Genomic DNA, 19,364 nt, shown 5'->3' with positions numbered 1-19,364 from the left:
CTCTCTTCCATATTTAGAGACTAACATGTTAAAATACATTCACGATTCCAGTAAATATACCATCAAGACACAACCTGAATGAGTGGCAGGAGACAATTCCAATTGTCTCGTGATGGATTCCGTCTGGGGGGCGGGGGCGGGGGTGGGGAGCTACCCTGCAGAATGCAAAACCATCCAGCATCAAGTGCTTAGAAAGAAAAGACACCCATCGCTAACATCTGCATTTCCATAAACAAAGTCTTTGAAGTTTTCCTTCACGTTTAAAATTTTTTTTCAATTTTTATTTGAGGAAAAATGACCCTATAGCTAAAAATGCCCCAATCTCTGTACTACAAACACCTATACTGCAGTGGTCTCTTTTGGTTGGAGCTCTCCATGTACTCCATTCACTCCCAGCTGCAGTAGAAAAATCTAAGCTGTATGATTAGCTCAAGGTCATAAATTCTTTTTTTTTAAAGATTTATTTTATTTATTTATGATAGACATAGAGAGAGAAAGAGGCAGAGACATAGCTGGAGGGAGAAGCAGGCTCCATGCCGGGAGCCCGACACGGGACTCGATCCCGGGACTCCAGGACCGCGCCCTGGGCCAAAGGCAGGCGCTAAACCGCTGAGCCACCCAGGGATCCCCTAGGTCATAAATTCTTTAAGTTGGGAAGAAACATAGAGAATCTGCCTTTGACTTAGCTATTTTAGCCAATATGAAATATGCTATTTCTTTTCCTACATTAACAGCAACTTATTTTACAGAAACACAACACTGGAAATTTGTACTTTCAGAGATGTATACTTTGTGTTTTGGAAGGAGAAAAAGTCAACATAATCACCTGCAATTCATCTCCTCCCGCTGGTGGCAGCAGTAAAACAAATATGTCAACCATATCAGCAACAGCAAACTCCGACTGGCCCACACCTGAAATTGTAAATCACAACTATATACTAAAATATTCATAGTGATTAGACTTTCTCAACTACCTTGACCATCATTTCATTCACTCGTACTCATGGTCACACACTCAAGCAGATCCCACTTTAAACACCCCACCTCTGAAGAATTTATTAAATGCACTGCCTTCCCTATGAGAAGCCCTGTGACCTTCTCTCCTCTCTCCCTCACTTAACCTAGACCATGCCTGTCAAGACATTCAGCTTTCTGGTCTTGTCATCGTCTTAGGAACCCTGCAGACCCCCACCCACCCAGGGGTCAGTCCAACTCCCTGTGTTCTCTCCTCTGTAAGTATGCTGGAGAAATGGCCGAGAAGAGGCACCACCACAGGGCCATGGCATCTACCATCTGCCACCCACCCTGCACCGCCTGGTCAAAGCAATGCCCATGAGCGCCTTCAGTCAGCTGCTTTCCAGACGCTTGTCACAGTGCCATGACCTCCCCCACAAGGAGGATCATGGCACCCACTTGCCAGTGAAATAAAGGTGAGGGCTCCCTCAGCTTCTCCCTCTGCCCCTCCACAGACAAGCAGGTTCCAATACCAGCTCTGCTCCCTGGCACCTCTCAGGTCTCTGAGGATTAGCCTCTCCTTCCCTCCCACTTCCTCTGGGCACTTGCTCTGCTTTGTCTTTGACCTCTCCTCAGTCCCCCAGTTCTTGTCTCTTCAGCACCTCATAGGAACTGTGCTCATGTCTTTTCCATCCGAAAACTAAACAAGACAAGAAAAAAGCAGGACAAAACTCACAACCTCCTCCAATTATCACCATATTTCTCACTTTCTCTTTATAGCGAAGTATCCAGGAAAAAAAAAATCAATGTATGTTCATTACTTCACATTAATTTCAATCCACTTAAATCTGATTTCCACATCACCTGCTACACTGAAACTCCTCTCAAAATTCTGTCCTTTGTTGGGTTGGCAGAGACTTCTAGTTGTCCAGCCCATATTTATTCTTCCCCATTTCCTAACCCCGGCGTTGTGAGGAGCACCTACACACCAGGTGAAAGCCCACATCACCAGACCCCAGTTCATCTAAAGATGATTAATGAGTGAAAACAGAAGTCACTAGATGGGAGGTATACACCTCCTCTGCAGGCCCTGGTCCCCTCCCTCTGAGTCTCCCTCTTCCCCCCTCCTCCTCCTGCCTGCAATGCAGATGTGACTGTCAGAGCCCCAAGAGCAATCCTGAGGATGGAAACTAAGTGCTAAGAATGGGGAGCAGGGACAGAAGCCAGAGACACTGAGGGTACGGTAGAACCACCGGGCCTGCTTGGGACTACTTGCCTGTACATTTCTGGTCTCCAGCCCCACCTCTCTTTACCCTCTATGCACCTCCATACTCTACACACCAAGTATCCTGAGCAAACCATGGTTCTGTAAAGGGGCCGTCTCCTCCACTTTCTCTATTTAACTCCAATTCCTCCTTCAACACTAAGTTCAACTGTCACCTCCTCCTGGAAGTCTTCCCTGATCCCTCAAACCTGAGTCAGGTTGTGTCACAAACATTTATCACTCAGTAACAGGAGACTGTCTTTCCATAAGCAGGTAGATTTCTTGGGGTTTCCATTTCAGTATTTTCATTGTGTATAACTATGTACTAGGGATATAAAGATGAAATAAAACATGGCCCTGAATTAAAGAGATACCCAACTACATGAATTTTCTCAGCAAATATTGTAGACATGTGAAATGTACTTAAACAAAACAGGAATTAAGTATTGTTTCCAATGGTTACAGTACTCCTCTGGCACTTACAACATACCACTCTGTATAACAGTTCTCCAGATACATGGCTGTTCTTTTAAGGTCAGGATTATAGCCTGTATTTTTATATCTCCTATAGAATCCAAGCTACCTTTAGTAAATATATGGTGAGTGAACACAATGTTGTTAGTTACCACTTATCTTTATATAGCATTTGTTATAATAGTATTTAATTGTTATGAAATAGAAAATCACACTCACCTACGGTTTCAATAAGAATGATGTCATATCCCCCTCCTTCACACAATAGAATAGCTTCATTTGTGGTCCTTGTCACACCTCCTAAAGTACCTCTAGTAGGAGATGGCCTGATGTATGCATTCATATCTCTTGATAACTCAGTCATTCGGGTTTTATCACCTAAGAGTGATCCTAAAACAGAGAGTTACATTTTATAATCATGGAACACCTATAAGGGCCAATTGTCAGCCAATTCCCAGGTTAAGTGCTTTATGACATTCTTCCCAAAACCTCAAAATTATTTCATATTATTGAGCTTTGGTGCAACACTGAGTATGTGATGCCAAAGTAATCATTTATAACATTTCAAGCCCCTCAAAATTTGTAATGGTTTTCCACTGACTAGAGGTTCCAGTCTGGATTCTTTAGCCTACCACGAAAGGCCCTCAGGATGCAGCCCTACCTTACCTGTCCAATTTCAGCTTCCACAGTCCCCAAACCAATCTTCCATTCAGCCAAGATGGTTTCTTTACTGTCATCTTAACATTGTTATCTTTATGGTTTTCAACAGGGGATGAGTTTGCCCCCAGAGGAAACCTGGCAATGACTAGCGAGATTTTTACTTGTCGTAACTGGAGGTAGGATGCTACTGGTATCTGGTGGGTAGAGGGCAAGGCTAAACATCCTTCAGTGTCAGGAAGCTGCCCCAAACAAGAATGCCATTTGTGCCAAGGCTGAGAAATTTTGCTTTAATATAAGCTCCCTGCCCATGGAATCATGCCTTACAGATTGTGTAATGAGTGCTTGTTCACTGTAGGCACTGAATATAATGCCTCCTATGGAATAAAACTAGTGATGTTCCAGGGCTTAGTTCAGTATTTTGGCAAATATCACTCCTTGCAAATTCTAGAAGACTAAAAGACCTGGAACTATTGAAATTACCTCAAACTTTTACTTTCCTTTAGCCATATAACAACATTTGAAGGTATAGTGCTATTCTAACTTGGATTTTAATTTTCCACTCTGCCTAAGAGCTAAGTTTTCCACATAAAGTTGATGCTAAACATTGAGAAGTCCCTCACAGATAGATATGATCTCTCCCCTCATGGTTCCAGTTTAGAGTTCTTATAGGTTCTAATTCTAGAGAGCATACATCTACCACATATCTCAACTACCTTATTTATTCCACACAAAACTTTTTTCTAAAGTCATTTCCTACATGAAATCATCTTTGTGTAAGTCAACAATCTGCCAAAGCTGTACTTGAAATTATTATCTGATAGATCCTAATATACAGAACTAAACATTATGAAATTACTCTCTCCTCTAATGGTCTCGGCCAATGAGTACAAAACTGTCTGTTGTAGACTGCCGGGGTGGTTTCAAAGCTCCTGCAAAGGGTCTGTGAATCCAAAGCACAACAAGGACTGATTCCAGGCCAAAAAAGTAATACTTCTCAACTTTAGCATCATGCTGTATTTCAAATATATGGTACTGGAGCAATAATAGAAATGTAGAAACTTAGAGTGTTTCTACATAAAATAAAATTTTATTTTATGGTTAACATTTTTATTATAGTGAATCAAAAATTGTGCATATTCTCAGTTAAAGTTCTCAATAGGTGGTAACAGAAATTGTTGTCTGCCTCTCTACTGACCTAAAGCCCTTGAAATATGATCATATCATCTCTATTTTTTTTTTAGCAATAAACCCATAGTATGTAAAGCAAACACTTCCACTAAATGCCCTGTATTTTCCCCTCACAACACACATTATGTTGTAGTGGCCTGTGTTTACATGTCTGAATCCCTCATTAGATATAAACCTTTAGAAGGCCAAGAGGACTGTGTCTCAGTCACCATCACACAAGACAGTGCCTTCTTGGTACAGTGCCTTGTCCATAGTAGACATTCAAATACTTGTTAAATGAGGAACTGCAATGTGAGAGGGGTAAGGGAAGCAAGTTTCCTGAATATTCATATAGTATGCTTGATATTTTCCTGAAATGATCCTTTGAGGAAACTAAGTTCATTCATTTTCTCTCTGATGAGCTGCAATTTAAACTTTGAGTGACTGTGTCCCCTCAAACCAGTTACATAGTTGCTGAGCCCTAGAAGGGACACACCAAGGTAAGTGCTGGAGGGAGAACAGTGGTGTATTACATGGTCCCTCTAAGAGCTTTGTTTCACTGAACATGTAATGTGAACAGGTGACAAGTTATAAAAGGCAGTAAGATACTCTTTTAAGCTTAAGAGATGTTACGACAATATAAGAAAAAAGTGATTGAGGACATGGACCCATTTTCTGAACTATGTAGGGGCTGATACAGCCAGGAAAAAAAACAACGAAGGGAAGAGGGGCCTAGTGTCAGCTGAATAGACACAGAGTTGAAATTGGCTTTTGATTTTTAACTTCTGGCCCCCTTTTCCTAGTTCTCTAAGAAGTCCCCAGCTTCCTCCTGGACTACCCACAAACTAAGGAGCCCAAGGCCCCAATCTCTGCCTCGCCCCCTAAAACTCTCTCCTTTCAGTGAGACCAAACTCAGCTGGAGGTTAGAAGTCACGGGACTGTGCAAATTCCCATTAAATTATGTAACAGGGAGCCCGATGAGCCCCTGCTCTGCAATTTAAAAAGAATCAGCAATACTTACCACCACTAGTACAAGAAGAAGGGTCCACAGCTAGTACAGATAATTTGTGGCCTCTCTCAGTAAGCATTTTTCCAAAATACTCTATAAAGGTTGATTTTCCAGCACCAGGGGGCCCAGACAATCCTATGTTAGAGAGAAACCTAATTTAATGAAAGGAATGAGATCAGCACTATGATAAGTTCTATTCAAATATTAGATTACTTTCTATTTCTCATAATGTATTAAAGCCATCATTAAAGTATTTTAACATTTCCTAAACGAAAAACCATTTATCGAAGTTCCTGAGTAATAGGAATATAGGAAGAAAACAATTCTGAGTTCCATATGTTCTTCAAATTCACTTTGTAAAAATATGATTTGCCTTTTTACAATAACATAGATCTTTTTGGACAGACTTCATTGCCTATGTTGTTAATGTGCTGAATTCCCACATTTCATCATGATCAGTGATTATTCCACCTACCCCATTGCTGTACACTTTATCTCCCCATCAGAAAAACAACTCACTACTCTAGAAATTCCCAGTGATTGCAAAAATAATTTTCTATTTATGAAAGATAATTTTTCTTCATCTTACCCATACTCAAAATATAGGATATAAGCTGAATCCTGAAAAAATTAGTCTTAAGAAAGGCAGAAAATTTTTCTGCTTGGAGAGTTCACAGAGCATGGCAGCTAAGAGCACCACACCCTGGAGCCAGGTGGCCAGTTTTGGTTCTAGCACTGCCTCTTATGCGCTATGTAATCCTGGTGAAGTTACTTAACCACTCTGTACCTGACTACACTCTGCAATAAAACGCATACGATAGTACAATAGTACGTATCTCTTCAGGATGCTGTAAGAATTAGATGAGCTGATATTTGCCACGTTTAGATTAAATATACAGCATTATATATACAGAATTTAAGCATTTAATTGTAATTATATTCCAAAGTATGTGTATGTCATAGGTATGCTTGGCTCCTTTCTGTAATTTTCAGGGCAGGTCTCTTTCTTAAACATCTTTATGGGTGAGGAACAAACATTTGTTACTTGTATCTATGATGGTGATAAAATAGCTACAATAAAGACAGGTTTATCTGGCCTCATAAGACCAAAATGAAAGAACCAGAATAGCAATGAAAATTTGTGAGTTACTAGTTAGTTACTGTTGAGTTGCTGGTTAACTCTGTATATTTCTGGGATGTTTTCTCTTCAAATATCCTTTAAATGTAATAAGTAAACACTCTGTCATAACTGGAATTTCTCTTTGGGAGTCTGCTATTTTGTCTGTCTACACAATACATAAAGATTAACAACAGTCAACACAGTACTCTCGAAATGAGAGTTCCTTCAGGACAGAAGAATAGGATGTATGAACAATACAGACTAGTACCAGATATGTTGGTGAACTCTTTTTGAAATGATCTTTAATGATTTATACCCTGTTACCCTAAAATTAGAAGGTTTTAATCCCATATCTTCAATAAACTAAGATATATGTCTAATATAATGACAGTCAATTTTTAAGTGTATTTACTCAATCCTCACAAAATTTCTGCACTTTGTCTACCATTTCAAGTTCTTTTCAGTGGGAAGGTTGGTTGGAATCACCTACTTTGCCATCATGAAAAGCTCTCATTCCACCCAAACATATCTAAATTGTTTAAAAATGCACAATTAAAAAATATATAACAAGCTTATTTGCAATCATGGAACCTCATCAATTGTTCAAGAAATCAAGTGAACATCTCATATTTTTAGACAGCAAATGAATATGGTCTCTCCTTTAAAACACATTTTGGTATTGAGATGGCTGGGCTTAGAGTCAAGCAACTCCAAGAAACTTTAACAAAAAGTACCTGAAAGAAGTGAGACTTGCTGTAGGGAGACTAATAAAACACCTAAGAAGTAGAATTTTGAAATGTGGGGGATCCCTGGGTGGCGCAGCGGTTTGGCGCCTGCTTTTGGCCCAGGGCGCGATCCTGGAGACCCGGGATCGAATCCCACATCGGGCTCCCGGTGCATGGAGCCTGCTTCTCCCTCTGCCTATGTCTCTACCTCTCTCTCTCTCTGTGTGACTATCATAAATAAATAAAAATTAAAAAAAAAAAAAAAGAATTTTGAAATGTGGTAAGGATAATTATACTTGATATAAATACAAAAAAAAAGGCATTCACTTCAGACCATCAAGCAGAAGGACTACCAAGAGAAAGCAGTAAACCAGTTAACAGTTACTCATATGCATATTCTATTCTGGGAGCCACAGATTCTTGCCAAAATAGGAGTCTTATATTATCCTCTTAAAATATAGAGCCTTGGTTCAAATGACCATGATATTTTCCCCTCAACATAAAAAGACTAATATTTGGGGAAAAGGGGGTGGGGAGCATTTAAAATCCAGCCCAAAATTCTGGAAAGAAAAAAAGAATTTCCATTAGATTACAAAATGTTTAGACTTATTTTAAAGCAGAAAATTTAGAAAAATAGTTACTGAACGGACCGAAAGGAAAATAAAAAAAAGAAGACTGACCCACTCGAAATGCTAGTGGTTTTCCTTTATTTATTTGTTCTCGCTCTCTGTGGTAGACTAATACTTTCTGAAGAAGCACCTGAGCTAACTCTTTTTTCCTCTTGTGGGTTGATTCTATAAGAGTTATGGCCTCTGCTAAGCAGGCCCTGTGCCCTTGGATTAAACCGGTATAAAGTTTATCCACAAATCTTTGTTCTTTATCAGAAAGTTCTTCCGTGTGTTCCTTTAAGGTTGTTTGTACACATAATTTTCTCTTTAAACCATTTGACAGCAGTATCCATTCTGTACAATGGAGTCTGAGAGAATTAAATGGCCCAGCACAAGGGAGTCCTGATCCGAGATGAGTACTTGAGTGAAAGATGAAGTGGTAACGACGGAAAGGTGTTCTTAAAAGGCCTTTTAGGAAACGCTGGTGAGAATGCTGCAGTAGCATGGGAATATTCATTTTGTTTGTAACCGCAGAAACACTGGATGTTTTTTGGCTCAATGTGATTTGTGACTCCCTAGAAGAAAGAAAAACGTAGTTTTTGCCAATTCAATATACAATTAAGATACTGAAGTTAGTAAAACTGCAAGCTTAGTGTTTTCCCTATATTCTAAAAACACATAATCAAGCTTCTGGGCAGTACATATGGGTGAAAATTTCTTACCAAATCTAAGAGAAGATCTCTACCCCCCAACCACCACCGACAGTTAATATTCAGAGGAGCCCAAATGATGGATTATTGCTCTACGGTGAAATACAAGGTACATTAAAATTTTCTTCTAAACAAAAAATAATATTAAAAAAATCCTGTTAGGGTGGAAATTTTATGTCATGCTTATTTTCTTCTGTCTACAGACTTAACAATTTCCTCAGGTCAAATACATCCTATTTTGCATTCTAAAGGTAAAAAAAAAATCCTCCGATGCTAGCCTTTTATTCTTTTTCTACAAAAAAACAATAAAAAAAGTGAATAGTAGTGTAGACACTTGCGGCATAAGTTTAGATAAATGTATGTATTCAATGGGCTCACCCTAGAACACAGATATATGCAAATAATGGCCTAACATAAGCACACCATTACCACCCCCACCCCACCCCCGGGCCTTCATGTGAAAAGAACTGTGAGGTTTGAATGGGAACTATATCAGTGTATTTCTAAGTTTGGCTCAAACTGCCTGGTGCGTACGAAAAATGCATATTCCCAGGTCCAGGCATCACAATCTCTGTAGGTGAAAAAGCACACTGAAGTCTGAACCACTATGGAATTAGATGAGGAAGCTTTACATAGACTTACTGATACTCTCCATTTCAAACCATATTCCACAGTGAAGCTGACAGTACACGGAAAGTCGGGAAAGTGCAGAGGTTATGAGCCTTGGCCACTGTGAGTCTCTGCCAACTTAAGCTACCACGATATGACCACCTTGTACCTCAGCATCCTCTTGAGTTAACAAAACAGGTAAAGAGAAGAGGATGGCTATGAAAATGAATTCAGTTAATTCATGCACAAAACCTCAAGTAAAAAGCCTGGAACAGTGCCTAGCATAGAGTAGGACCTCAATAAACATTAGCTTTTATTATTATTATACCAATTTATAAGACATTAGTACAAATTAGGTAATAGACCTAGCTTCCAGTGGCAAACTAGAATTTACATACAAATGATACATATGGCCTACCAAATTTGGGTTTACAATTATTTGAAAATTTTGATTTTTCAACTACCTTATAGCAGAATGAAATAAATTACCATATTGCTCCAAAGTACATCTCTAAATTGTATTTCAAGGCCAATCAGAATGAAATTAATTTTACTAAATAAATTCTAATAGGAAAAAGAAGACATATTTTAAGTTTTCTATTGTTAGAACTACAACTGCTCATTATTTTTCCATGGGGGGGGGCAAAGGGGCATTAGGACTTCTATTTTTACAAAATTAATCTTATTCTAAAAGGACAGTTTATGGAAAACCTAGTAAAACCAGTCCTAAAAAAATTTAAAAACATCCTTCATGCAAACATACAAAAAGACATCTAAAAGAAGAGAGTTAAGAGGGGCTCTATCTTGGAAACTCTCTTTAAGCACACTTCTCAACAATACCACTGCCATTCCTACAGACTGGAAGCTCATAAGGAAGAACTGTTATTTTTACTCAACCACTCACTATTTTCTGAGCATATACTGCTTTTCAGGTCCCATACTAGGTTTAAGAAAAATAATCATGGGGATCCCTGGGTGGCTCAGTGGTTCAGCGCCTGCCTTTGGCCCAGGGCGTGATCCTGGAGACCCGGGATCGAGTCCCACGTCGGGCTCCCAGCATGGAGCCTGCTTCTCCCTCTGCCTGTGTCTCTGCCTCTCTCTCTCTCTATCATGAATAAAAAAAAAAAAAAAAAGGAATAATAATCATGACAGTGTTAGTGTTGGTGGTGACAATGATATTTTACTATGGTCCAGTCATTTTACTAGGACCTTTTATATTAGGTTCCTAAGGCTGCTGTAACAAATTACCACAAACTGGGTGGTTTAAAACAACAGAAATTTATTCTCTCACTGTTCTGGAAGCTGGAAGTCAGCAATCAAAATGCTAGCAGGCCTGCACTCTCTATGAAAGCTCTAGGGGAAGACTCTTCCTGTCCCTCCTAGCTCCTGGAGGCTCCTGGTGTTCCGTGACTCACAGCCGCACAACTGCAATCTCTGCCTCTGGCTTTCATATGGTCTTCTATCCTCTGTGTCTCTCCTCTGTGTGGAGATTTGTCACTGAATTGGATCCACACAGATAATCCAGGATGATTTCATCTCAAGATCCTTAACTTAGGGGCACCTGGGTGGCTCAATCAGTTAAGCATTGACTCTTGATTTTGGCTCAGGTCATGATCTCAGAGTCGTGAGACTGAGCCCCAAGACAGGCTCTGTCTGGACATGAAACCTGCTTGAGATTCTCCCTCTCCCTCTGCACACCCCTGGTTGCACACACTCGAAAGAAAAAGAAAAAGAAAAGAAAAAGAAAAAGAAAAAGAAAAAAGAAAGAAAGAAAGAAAGAAAGAAAGAAAGATCCTTAACTTAAATATCATCTGTAAAACCTCTTTTTCCAAATATAAGTCATATTCACAAGTTCCAAGGATTAGGACATGGGTATATCTTTTTGAAGACCACCATTCAATCTACTACACCTTCTAAGGCGAACTGTCTTATTATATTACTCTAAATGACATAATCCCAGCACTTCATCTCACTTTATTCTCCCAGACAATTCTATGCTGACATTTATTATTATGATGATTTATTCTCATTTAATAAGGGAGGGAAAGCAAGAGTTAGGTGACTAATGTCATAGACAATGGGAGGGCCAGGACTGACTATGGCATTTTTTTCTTAACAAATTATTTTAGGATCAAAGAAAAGTCCTCTAGCTAAAAGGTAAAGAGATATTACTAATCCTGCCCTTCCCAAAGCAAGTAAAAAACATTTTTTTTTTTTTAAGTGTGTAGTGAGGGGCACCTGGGTGGCTCAGTCGGCTAAGCATCTGACTCTTGGTTTTGGCTCAGGTCATGATCTCATGGGTCATGAAATCAAGCTCAGTGGGGAGTCTAATTGAGATTGTCTCCCTCAGCTCCCCCCCCCCAAATAAATAAACTTAAAAAAAAGTGTGCAGTGTGGTGGCATTAGAAGAGCCAAAGAACACAGAAGAGGAAATGCTGACCAAGATACAGAACATTCTTACTACCAAACCTAGACCTACCCTCCCTTAGGGAGAGATGCTATTTATGTGGTCTAAGAAAAAAATTTTTTTAACTATTTAAAATATGCCCTTTAATTAACAAATCTTACCATGACTATCTCGTTACCCAACATAGTTATGATCAAAAAACAGCAAAGTAATATGCTGAGAGAGAGAGGGAGAAAGAAACAAGATTATAAAGCATTCATTCAATGAATATTTGAGCATTTACCATGTGTCATTCAATAGTCTAGCACTGGGGATACAACAAAGATCAAAACAGAACAAAGTTCTTACCCTCCTGAAGCTAACATAGTAAGGGAAGAGAGACAACAGACATATAAATAAGGAGGCCAGTGTGGCTAGACGTGAATAAGCAAGGGGGAAAGCATAAGAGAGAAAGCCAAAGAGGGGGTTAGATATATAGCCACAGATATGACTGGAAGAACTTTGACTTTGAACAAGAAGGGAAGCAAGAGGACAAAGAAGAACCTGATCTGACTTCTGTTATAAAAAGATCTGATGGGGATGCAAGAACAGAAATGGGAAGACCAGCTAAGAGATGACTGCAATACTGCACATGAGAACTGATGAGGACATGGATCAGGTGGGGCTGGTGTTAAATCAGATTCTGGATGAATTCTAAAGGATCTGCTAATAAATGAGATGTGGGATGGAAGAGAAAGGATTTAGCACAGGTTTTACCCTGAGCCACAGCAAAGATGGAGTTGCCCTGTCATGAGCTGGGGAAGACTGATGCCTACCAAACTGCCAAGTGGGATCCTAAGTGGGAAATTGCATTACTAGTGTAAGAAAGAGGTCAGAGCTTAAGTGTAAATTTGAGAATCATTAATATTTAGGTGTTAATTAAATCTATAAGACCAAATGAGATTAGCAGAAGAGTGGCTAGAGATAAAGAGGTGTTACACCATTTTTCATAAAATTTTACACACACATGCACAGATATCCCTATGTCAAAATGTTAACTTCGTCTGTAGCTAAATGGTATTATAGTGCTTATATGTTGTTTTTTTAGCTAATCATATTTTTCTGTATAGGCAAAATAATGATCCCTCCCCCCAAAGATGTCCATGTCTTAACAAAGGGCTACTAATGCCTTGGTTTTAGCCCAGTAAAACCCTTGTCAGACTTCTGACCTACAGAACTGTAAGATGATAAATTTGTGTTATTTTACGCCACTAAGTTTGTGGTTATTTGTTATAGCAGCAAAAGAAAACTAATACAATTGCTATTGTAAAAAAAATCTTTTTAAAAGATAAAACAAAATTTGTATACTTTTAATAAGAAATATCTAATAACTACTCATGATTTAATTTTACTTCTGTATCTGTAACCTGTAACTTGCTTCCTTCTGTATTGAGATTTCTTCATAATGTGAGAATCAAACTTGATGAGTCCTTAATTTAAACAGTTACTATGACTATCAGCATTACATTAAATATATATTTATGTCAGTTTCTAAATTAGACATAAAATTAGCATATATACTTTAAAAACCTAGTAAAAAGAATTATGTACAAGGTGAAAAAAGTGATAATCATGTTTTAGCTATGCTTCTATGCACATTCTATCAGAATCATCACATTAAGATATGAAGTTCAACAGTACTCTGAAATAATGGGATACACATGGGCTAGTAATCATTTTGAGCATGGCAGCTTTAAAAAAAGTCTTTATGCTATAACAAAAATTAGGTGTCTAGGATGCTTATCTTCCACTTTTTTGCCTGACAAAGTCCTACTCAGTTCAAATATCACGTCTTCTAAGACACATCTACCCCTACCTTTCCCAGGCAATCAACTGTTCCATTTGCAAAGCTCCACAGCCTTTTATTCATCTTGTTTTCTAATTTATCCACTTACAGATCTCTCCCCACTAATTTTATCCCTCAGCCCAGCTGATCCTCCTAAAGAAAAGACAGTATTTTTTTATGTTTCCTCAGAATCCAGCATAGTAATGTGTTAAATTTTTTTCAAGGTTCCTGTTCCCAATCAAAGCACCATTGACATCTAATGTTCCAAAACAGAAAAACAGAAAGTTTGTAAGGAATCAAGACCTAGTAACGAGATTTACTAGATGAAAATATGTCCACTTATAATAATGCAAGCAAACAGTAGTCTCTAAATGAGATGAAAAAATTGTCTAATAAATAGTACACAGGTTGCTCTAACAGAAGAGTTATTTCTTACAACAATGTAATCGAAGTCTTTCTCAGAAAATCCGTGCTGACAAGCTCATGGTTTATATTGCAGGGTTTAGCACAAATTGGGATTGTGAAGTGGTCTGCTCTTTGATGCCAATACAAATCTTAAAAGGCCTTAAAAAAAAAAAAAAAAAAAGAGCCAGGAAAAGGATGACATCATTTGCTAAAACCAAAAAGCTATCCAGATGTATATAATCCAAGGTTTTTACACCTTCAAATCTCTCCATGGAGGCTGATTTTCTTGATGCCCCCAAACCTTCTGGACCATGGGAATGGCAGAGCAGCAGCTACCTTTCACTGACCATTTATCATGTGTGAGATATTTTTGCATACATTTCTTCAGCTGAGCCTCACAACAGTACACACGATTCTCTTTTACAGGTGAGGCTCAGTAAAGTTACACTGATTGACCAAGGCCTCACAACGAGCGGCAGAATTTGGGAGAAATGACAGATTTTAAAAATCCAGATGTATATGAGAGAAGTGGTGTAATGCTGCACCAAGGGAATACCAAATAACATTTAAATATGGAATGAGGGATGCCTGGGTGGCTCAGTGGTTGAGCTTCTGCCTTCAGCTCAGGGCGTGATCTTGGAGTCCCAGGATTGAGTCCCATATCGGGCTCCTTGCATGGAGCCTGCTTCTCCTGTCTCTGCCTCACTCTCTGCCTCTCTCTTTGCCTCTCTGTCTCTCATGAATAAGTAAATAAAATCTTAAAAAAAAAAAAAAGGAATGATTATGGCAAACTGTCTTCTTCATTTTGTTTCTCTTTTCTTTGCTTAGGCCAAAATGAAAAATTGGTTTACATTTTCTGGGCAAACCTTACCAGCAGGACATCCCAATAGTGTATTAGTTGACAGAACAACCAAATTTCTACAGTTTTAAAATGTTTTTCACTCCAGAGAATAATTCACATTTGACAATCAAGGGCATAACATGTAACTCATCCTTGTATGAACAACTCTTATAACATGTCACCGACAGAAAAAACTAGACTACTAGAGTGGCAAAATCATCGAGGTAGGGAGAAAGACCTCCCATCTACTTGTGTAACTAAGCACCTTTTCCTGCTTTCTTATGGAAAGACATTTTAAAACTTAGCCAAAAATCAAATCAAACAGTTTCAATGAATTTTCATGATTCCTGAGAATCATGGAGGTCTCATCCTATAATTTTAAGCTCAGTACTACCTAAATACATGAGAAATTTCACATTTACAACATTGAGTAAGATCCCTCAAAGCCTTGCCATTCTTAATAAACCAGGATGTTAATTTATTAATATACAATGAAAAATATGAAGTAGGCAAAAACAATAAAACGAGTAGGTGAGTGAACCCCTCTCAGGGAAAAAGGTTCGATATGGACGGCAGCATTTAAGATTCACATTTGTTTTCCTCCAATATCTCTTTTTAAATTTTCTTTTTTCTTTTTTTTTTTTTTTTGACAGAGAATGAGAGAGAGAGAGAGAGAGAGACCAAGTGTTGGGTGGGCTGGGGGGAGGGCAGACAGAGAGAATCTTAAGCAGGCTATACACCCAGCATAATGCCTGAAGTGGGGCTTGATCTCACCACTCCGAGATTATGCCATGAGCTGAAATTAAAAGTCAGAGGCTTAACCCATTGAGTCAACCAGGTGCCCCTCCGATACCTTTTATATCCATTTCCTCCTTCTCCACCTCCTTCCCATATTTCTCTACTCTAAAGGCTTTCAAGGGATCCCTGGGTGGCGCAGCGGTTTGGCGCCTGCCTTTGGCCCAGGGCGCGATCCTGGAGACCCAGGATCGAATCCCACATCAGGCTCCCGGTGCATGGAGCCTGCTTCTCCCTCTGCCTGTGTCTCTGCCTCTCTCTCTCTCTCTCTCTGTGACTATCATAAATAAATAAAAATTAAAAAAAAAATAAATAAAGGCTTTCAAGCTATGATCAATGGCCATAGGAAGAAATGTGCTTACATCAGTCAACACATAGGAACATAAGTGAAAGAAAAGTTTCACAAAACATTTCTTATTGTTAGTATATGTGATACATTCTAATATTATATTTCTATTCTGTATTTTATTTTTTATTATTTTTTATTTTTTAAAGATTATTTATTATTTATTCATGAGAGACACAGAGAGAGAGAGAGAGAGAGGCAGAGACACAGAGGGAGAAGCAGGCTCCTTCAGGGAGCCTGACGTGGCACTCAATCCCAGGTCTCCAGGATCACACCCTGGGGTGAAGATGGCGCTAAACCACTGATCCACCTGAGCTGCCCATCTATTCTGTATTTTAAAATGCAGATTGCAAACTACCACAGGCGCAACATTAGGTTTGAAAAACCCTGATCTACTCCAGCTACCTCTATGACCATTATTAATTCACCTTCCATATTACCACTTATCATAAAATGTAAATTTATTTTAATCCTCTGCTTAAAATACATTTAGCTTAAAATATCTTTGCCTTATCTGTAAAAAAAATAGTTTTTCTTTAATTCAGCCATTCATTTATTCAGCAGCTATTTATTGAGAACCTACTGACACACTAGGCGCTGTGCTATACATTGGTGTATGGATCCAACATAGGTCCTAACATCATAAAGTTTACCATCCAGTGAAGACAGTTATTACAAAAACATTACATACTCTTTAGGAGTGCTCTTATCTACCTTTCCAATTTAATTCATTTTCCTCCTTCACTTTTACCGCATTGCTGTCACTATTCTGATTTGCACACAGGTCCCAGAAAAAACATACTCTTTGCCCATTGTCCGTGATGTTCTTTCTGATTGGAATGCCCTTCTCTCCTTTAATCATCTCACAGATTCTTCTTCAGCCTTCAAGAACTAAGGTCTTGAAACTAGAAACAATGCTCCCCCTTCCCATGCCCTTTCAATTGTCACTCCTATCTCTTGTCATCATGTATAGGTCACATCCCTCTACTCTAATATTGGTTACATTGTTTTGAGTTGTTCGTCCCGCCTGCACTATGGGTTATCTTTGTACCCACAGCATAGTTTATTGGTCATAGAATGAATTAACGTATACTATAATTGTGCTTGGATCAATAACTCCATTATGCTGATTATTCAATGTTTGAAAACATACATTTTTCTAGATTTTACAGTAAATATATATTTATTTTAAGGACTTTCTTTTTAAAGTCTTATTTCAATATATGGATGTTTTCCTTCATTAAAAATTTGCTCAGCAGCAGCCAGTCTAACTTGGGATATTTGTCTTGACATTGATCCAATGAATATTCTCAATTTCAATAACTACTCTGGCAAGAAAAAGCATACAGGATTTCCAAAATCAATACATTAGGTCAGTGTCTGCAGCAAAGCACAGTTCATACAGGCAATACAGTGTTACACCATGTGTTTCCATTTCTCAATGCTAATCATTTTTGATTTGAAGATAAACTGTCAGATGCCAATAATCTGTTTCCCATTTCCCACCATCCCCCACAGAAGATTTTACACTGTCCTTTTCAAATAATCTCAGGAAATTTTAGTAGAGTAGAATGACTTTTTTAACAAGCAACCTTTAAATAGGTCATTGTTATATAAGAGTAGTACCAAATACATACTGAACTCATCAGGGAATATTCTAAGGTTCTCTGTCCACTCTACCTTTTATTACTTTTCCAGTTAAGACTCAGATTTCCCAATTTCCACTTTTAGGTTTCAATCTGTTGGAGAAATCTCTATTTTTCTAAATTTCATCACCATTAAACATTTTCATTCACTCCCATTGCTATCACTTAAGTTCAAATCCAAAATGGTCTCAGGGGAGCCCTATGTGTGATCTGCCTATGAGGGACTCACATGCCCACATGGTAATAGTCAGCTGAGGGGCAAATGTTTCAGGTACTCACCAGTCCTTTCCATGCTAAATACACGTTTTCTTTAGACATCTTCAAATATCTCAAGTTGAGATTTAGATTTCTTGTGATCATCTAAACTTTCATGTTTCTTTTGCCTCTAATAGCAGCCCTTAAAATAGCTGAGTTGTTCCTTTATAAAAATTCTTATTACCTTGAACACAAAACAGTATTAAGTGTTTACCAGTAAAAGAGTATTTTGGACCTTGCAGATGACCCCGAAATGATTAAGAATCTTCACAGGCGTCCTGGAAACTTGGGTTTTCTACCAACTTGGAAAAGCTACAGCAATCTATTCGTTTTCCAAAGTATACGTATTAGGGCACAGCTCTTAAGAAAGGTAATATAATAAGAAATTGTATGCCCTTGCTGCTTAGATGCTCTTTCATTTGCTAAAGACAAATATAAATTTGAATACGGCACGACTGCTGGAAAGGACTTCGCCTCTCTAGAGTACCTGACAAAGCCTAGATTCTCTTTGCGACTTTCAGTTTGAGCCCTACTTTTACACCCTGGATTTTTTTTTTAATACTAAATTTATTTTTTATTGGTGTTCAATTTGCCAACATACAGAATAACACCCAGTGCTCATCCCGTCAAGTGCCCCCCCAGTGCCTGCCACCCAGTCACCCCCCCACCCCCCGCCCTCCTCCCCTTCCACCACCCCTAGTTCGTTTCCCAGAGTTAGGAGTCTTCATGTTCTGTCTCCCTTTCTGATACTTCCCACTCATTTTTTCTCCTTTCCTCTTTATTCCCTTTCACTATTATTTATATTCCCCAAATGAATGAGAACATACACTGTTTGTCCTTCTCCGATTGACTTACTTCACTCAGCATAATACCCTCCAGGTCCATCCACATCAATGTAAATGGTGGGTATTTGTCGTTTCTAAGGGCTGAGTAATATTCCATTGTATACATAGACCACAGCTTCTTTATCCATCATCTTTCGATGGACACCGAGGCTCCTTCCACAGTGTGGCTATCGTGGCCATCGCTGCTAGAAACATCGGGGTGCACCCTGGACTTTATTCCATAGAAGGGGAGTTTTAATTTCATTCTTTGGTAGTAGCTACGCTGCTCCGCCTTTCTCCGATCCATTCTCTGCCTACCCACCCGCCAGCTCTGGCAGCGGAGGGACCAACACCCTTTCCAAAAGCCTCCTTACTGTGGCAGAACGGTACGCTCACAGACCTGCCTACAATGATGTAGATCTTAAATCACAGCGTCCAGAACGTTTCCTTTTCAAGGAAAAAAAGCATCGAAACTTCTCTGTGGAACCCCTTTTGCCGGCGCCTGCCAGTGGGCGTCATACCCCGCATTCCCAGGAGCACCCAACTTAGTAATATTCTCCTTTTCCCTCCCCCGCCCCAAATCCTCCAGGGGGCGCCCCCGACGCCGGGGTGGGCCCCCTACGGCAGCCCGAGGCGGCAGCCCAGCCCCGGCTCCGGACTCACCCGCCCGAGGCCGCGGAAGCGCAGCCCGCCCCGCCCCTTCCGCCGCACGGGGCCCGC

General features: G+C 39.3%; 1 protein-coding gene and 1 long non-coding RNA gene across 9 annotated transcripts in view; one reads left to right on the top strand and one right to left on the bottom strand.

The window, feature by feature from the left end:
* Nucleotides 1–1,073, top strand: part of LOC140603034 (uncharacterized) — a 16,637-nt gene extending 15,564 nt beyond the window's left edge. For 2 of the 3 annotated variants that reach the window (XR_012006071.1, XR_012006070.1), the window contains exon 5: nt 750–1,073. This is a non-coding gene — a long non-coding RNA (uncharacterized lncRNA). The remainder of the gene's footprint in view (nt 1–749) is intronic. The other variant, XR_012006069.1, reaches the window with a different exon arrangement.
* MMAA (metabolism of cobalamin associated A) overlaps nt 1–19,364 on the bottom strand; it is a 22,353-nt gene extending 2,989 nt beyond the window's left edge. Inside the window, exons 1-6 of one of the 6 annotated variants that reach the window (XM_072773476.1) lie at nt 19,045–19,301; nt 17,845–18,004; nt 8,054–8,556; nt 5,541–5,663; nt 2,912–3,082; nt 827–912 (exon numbers count right to left, since the gene is read on the bottom strand). In XM_072773476.1, coding sequence (XP_072629577.1) covers nt 827–912; nt 2,912–3,082; nt 5,541–5,663; nt 8,054–8,498 — 825 coding nt within the window. In that variant the 5' untranslated portion in view covers nt 8,499–8,556; nt 17,845–18,004; nt 19,045–19,301. Of the gene's footprint in view, nt 1–826; nt 913–2,911; nt 3,083–5,540; nt 5,664–8,053; nt 8,557–9,333; nt 9,755–10,204; nt 10,373–17,844; nt 18,005–18,675; nt 19,020–19,044 lie in introns of those variants that run through there. The other 5 variants (XM_072773474.1, XM_072773475.1, XM_072773478.1 and 2 more) reach the window with 5 other exon arrangements.

This window comes from Canis lupus, chromosome 13 (assembly GCF_048164855.1).
Source record: "Canis lupus baileyi chromosome 13, mCanLup2.hap1, whole genome shotgun sequence".
NCBI classification, from domain to species: Eukaryota; Metazoa; Chordata; class Mammalia; order Carnivora; family Canidae; genus Canis; species Canis lupus.
This window is presented reverse-complemented; position numbering and strand designations above follow the sequence as displayed.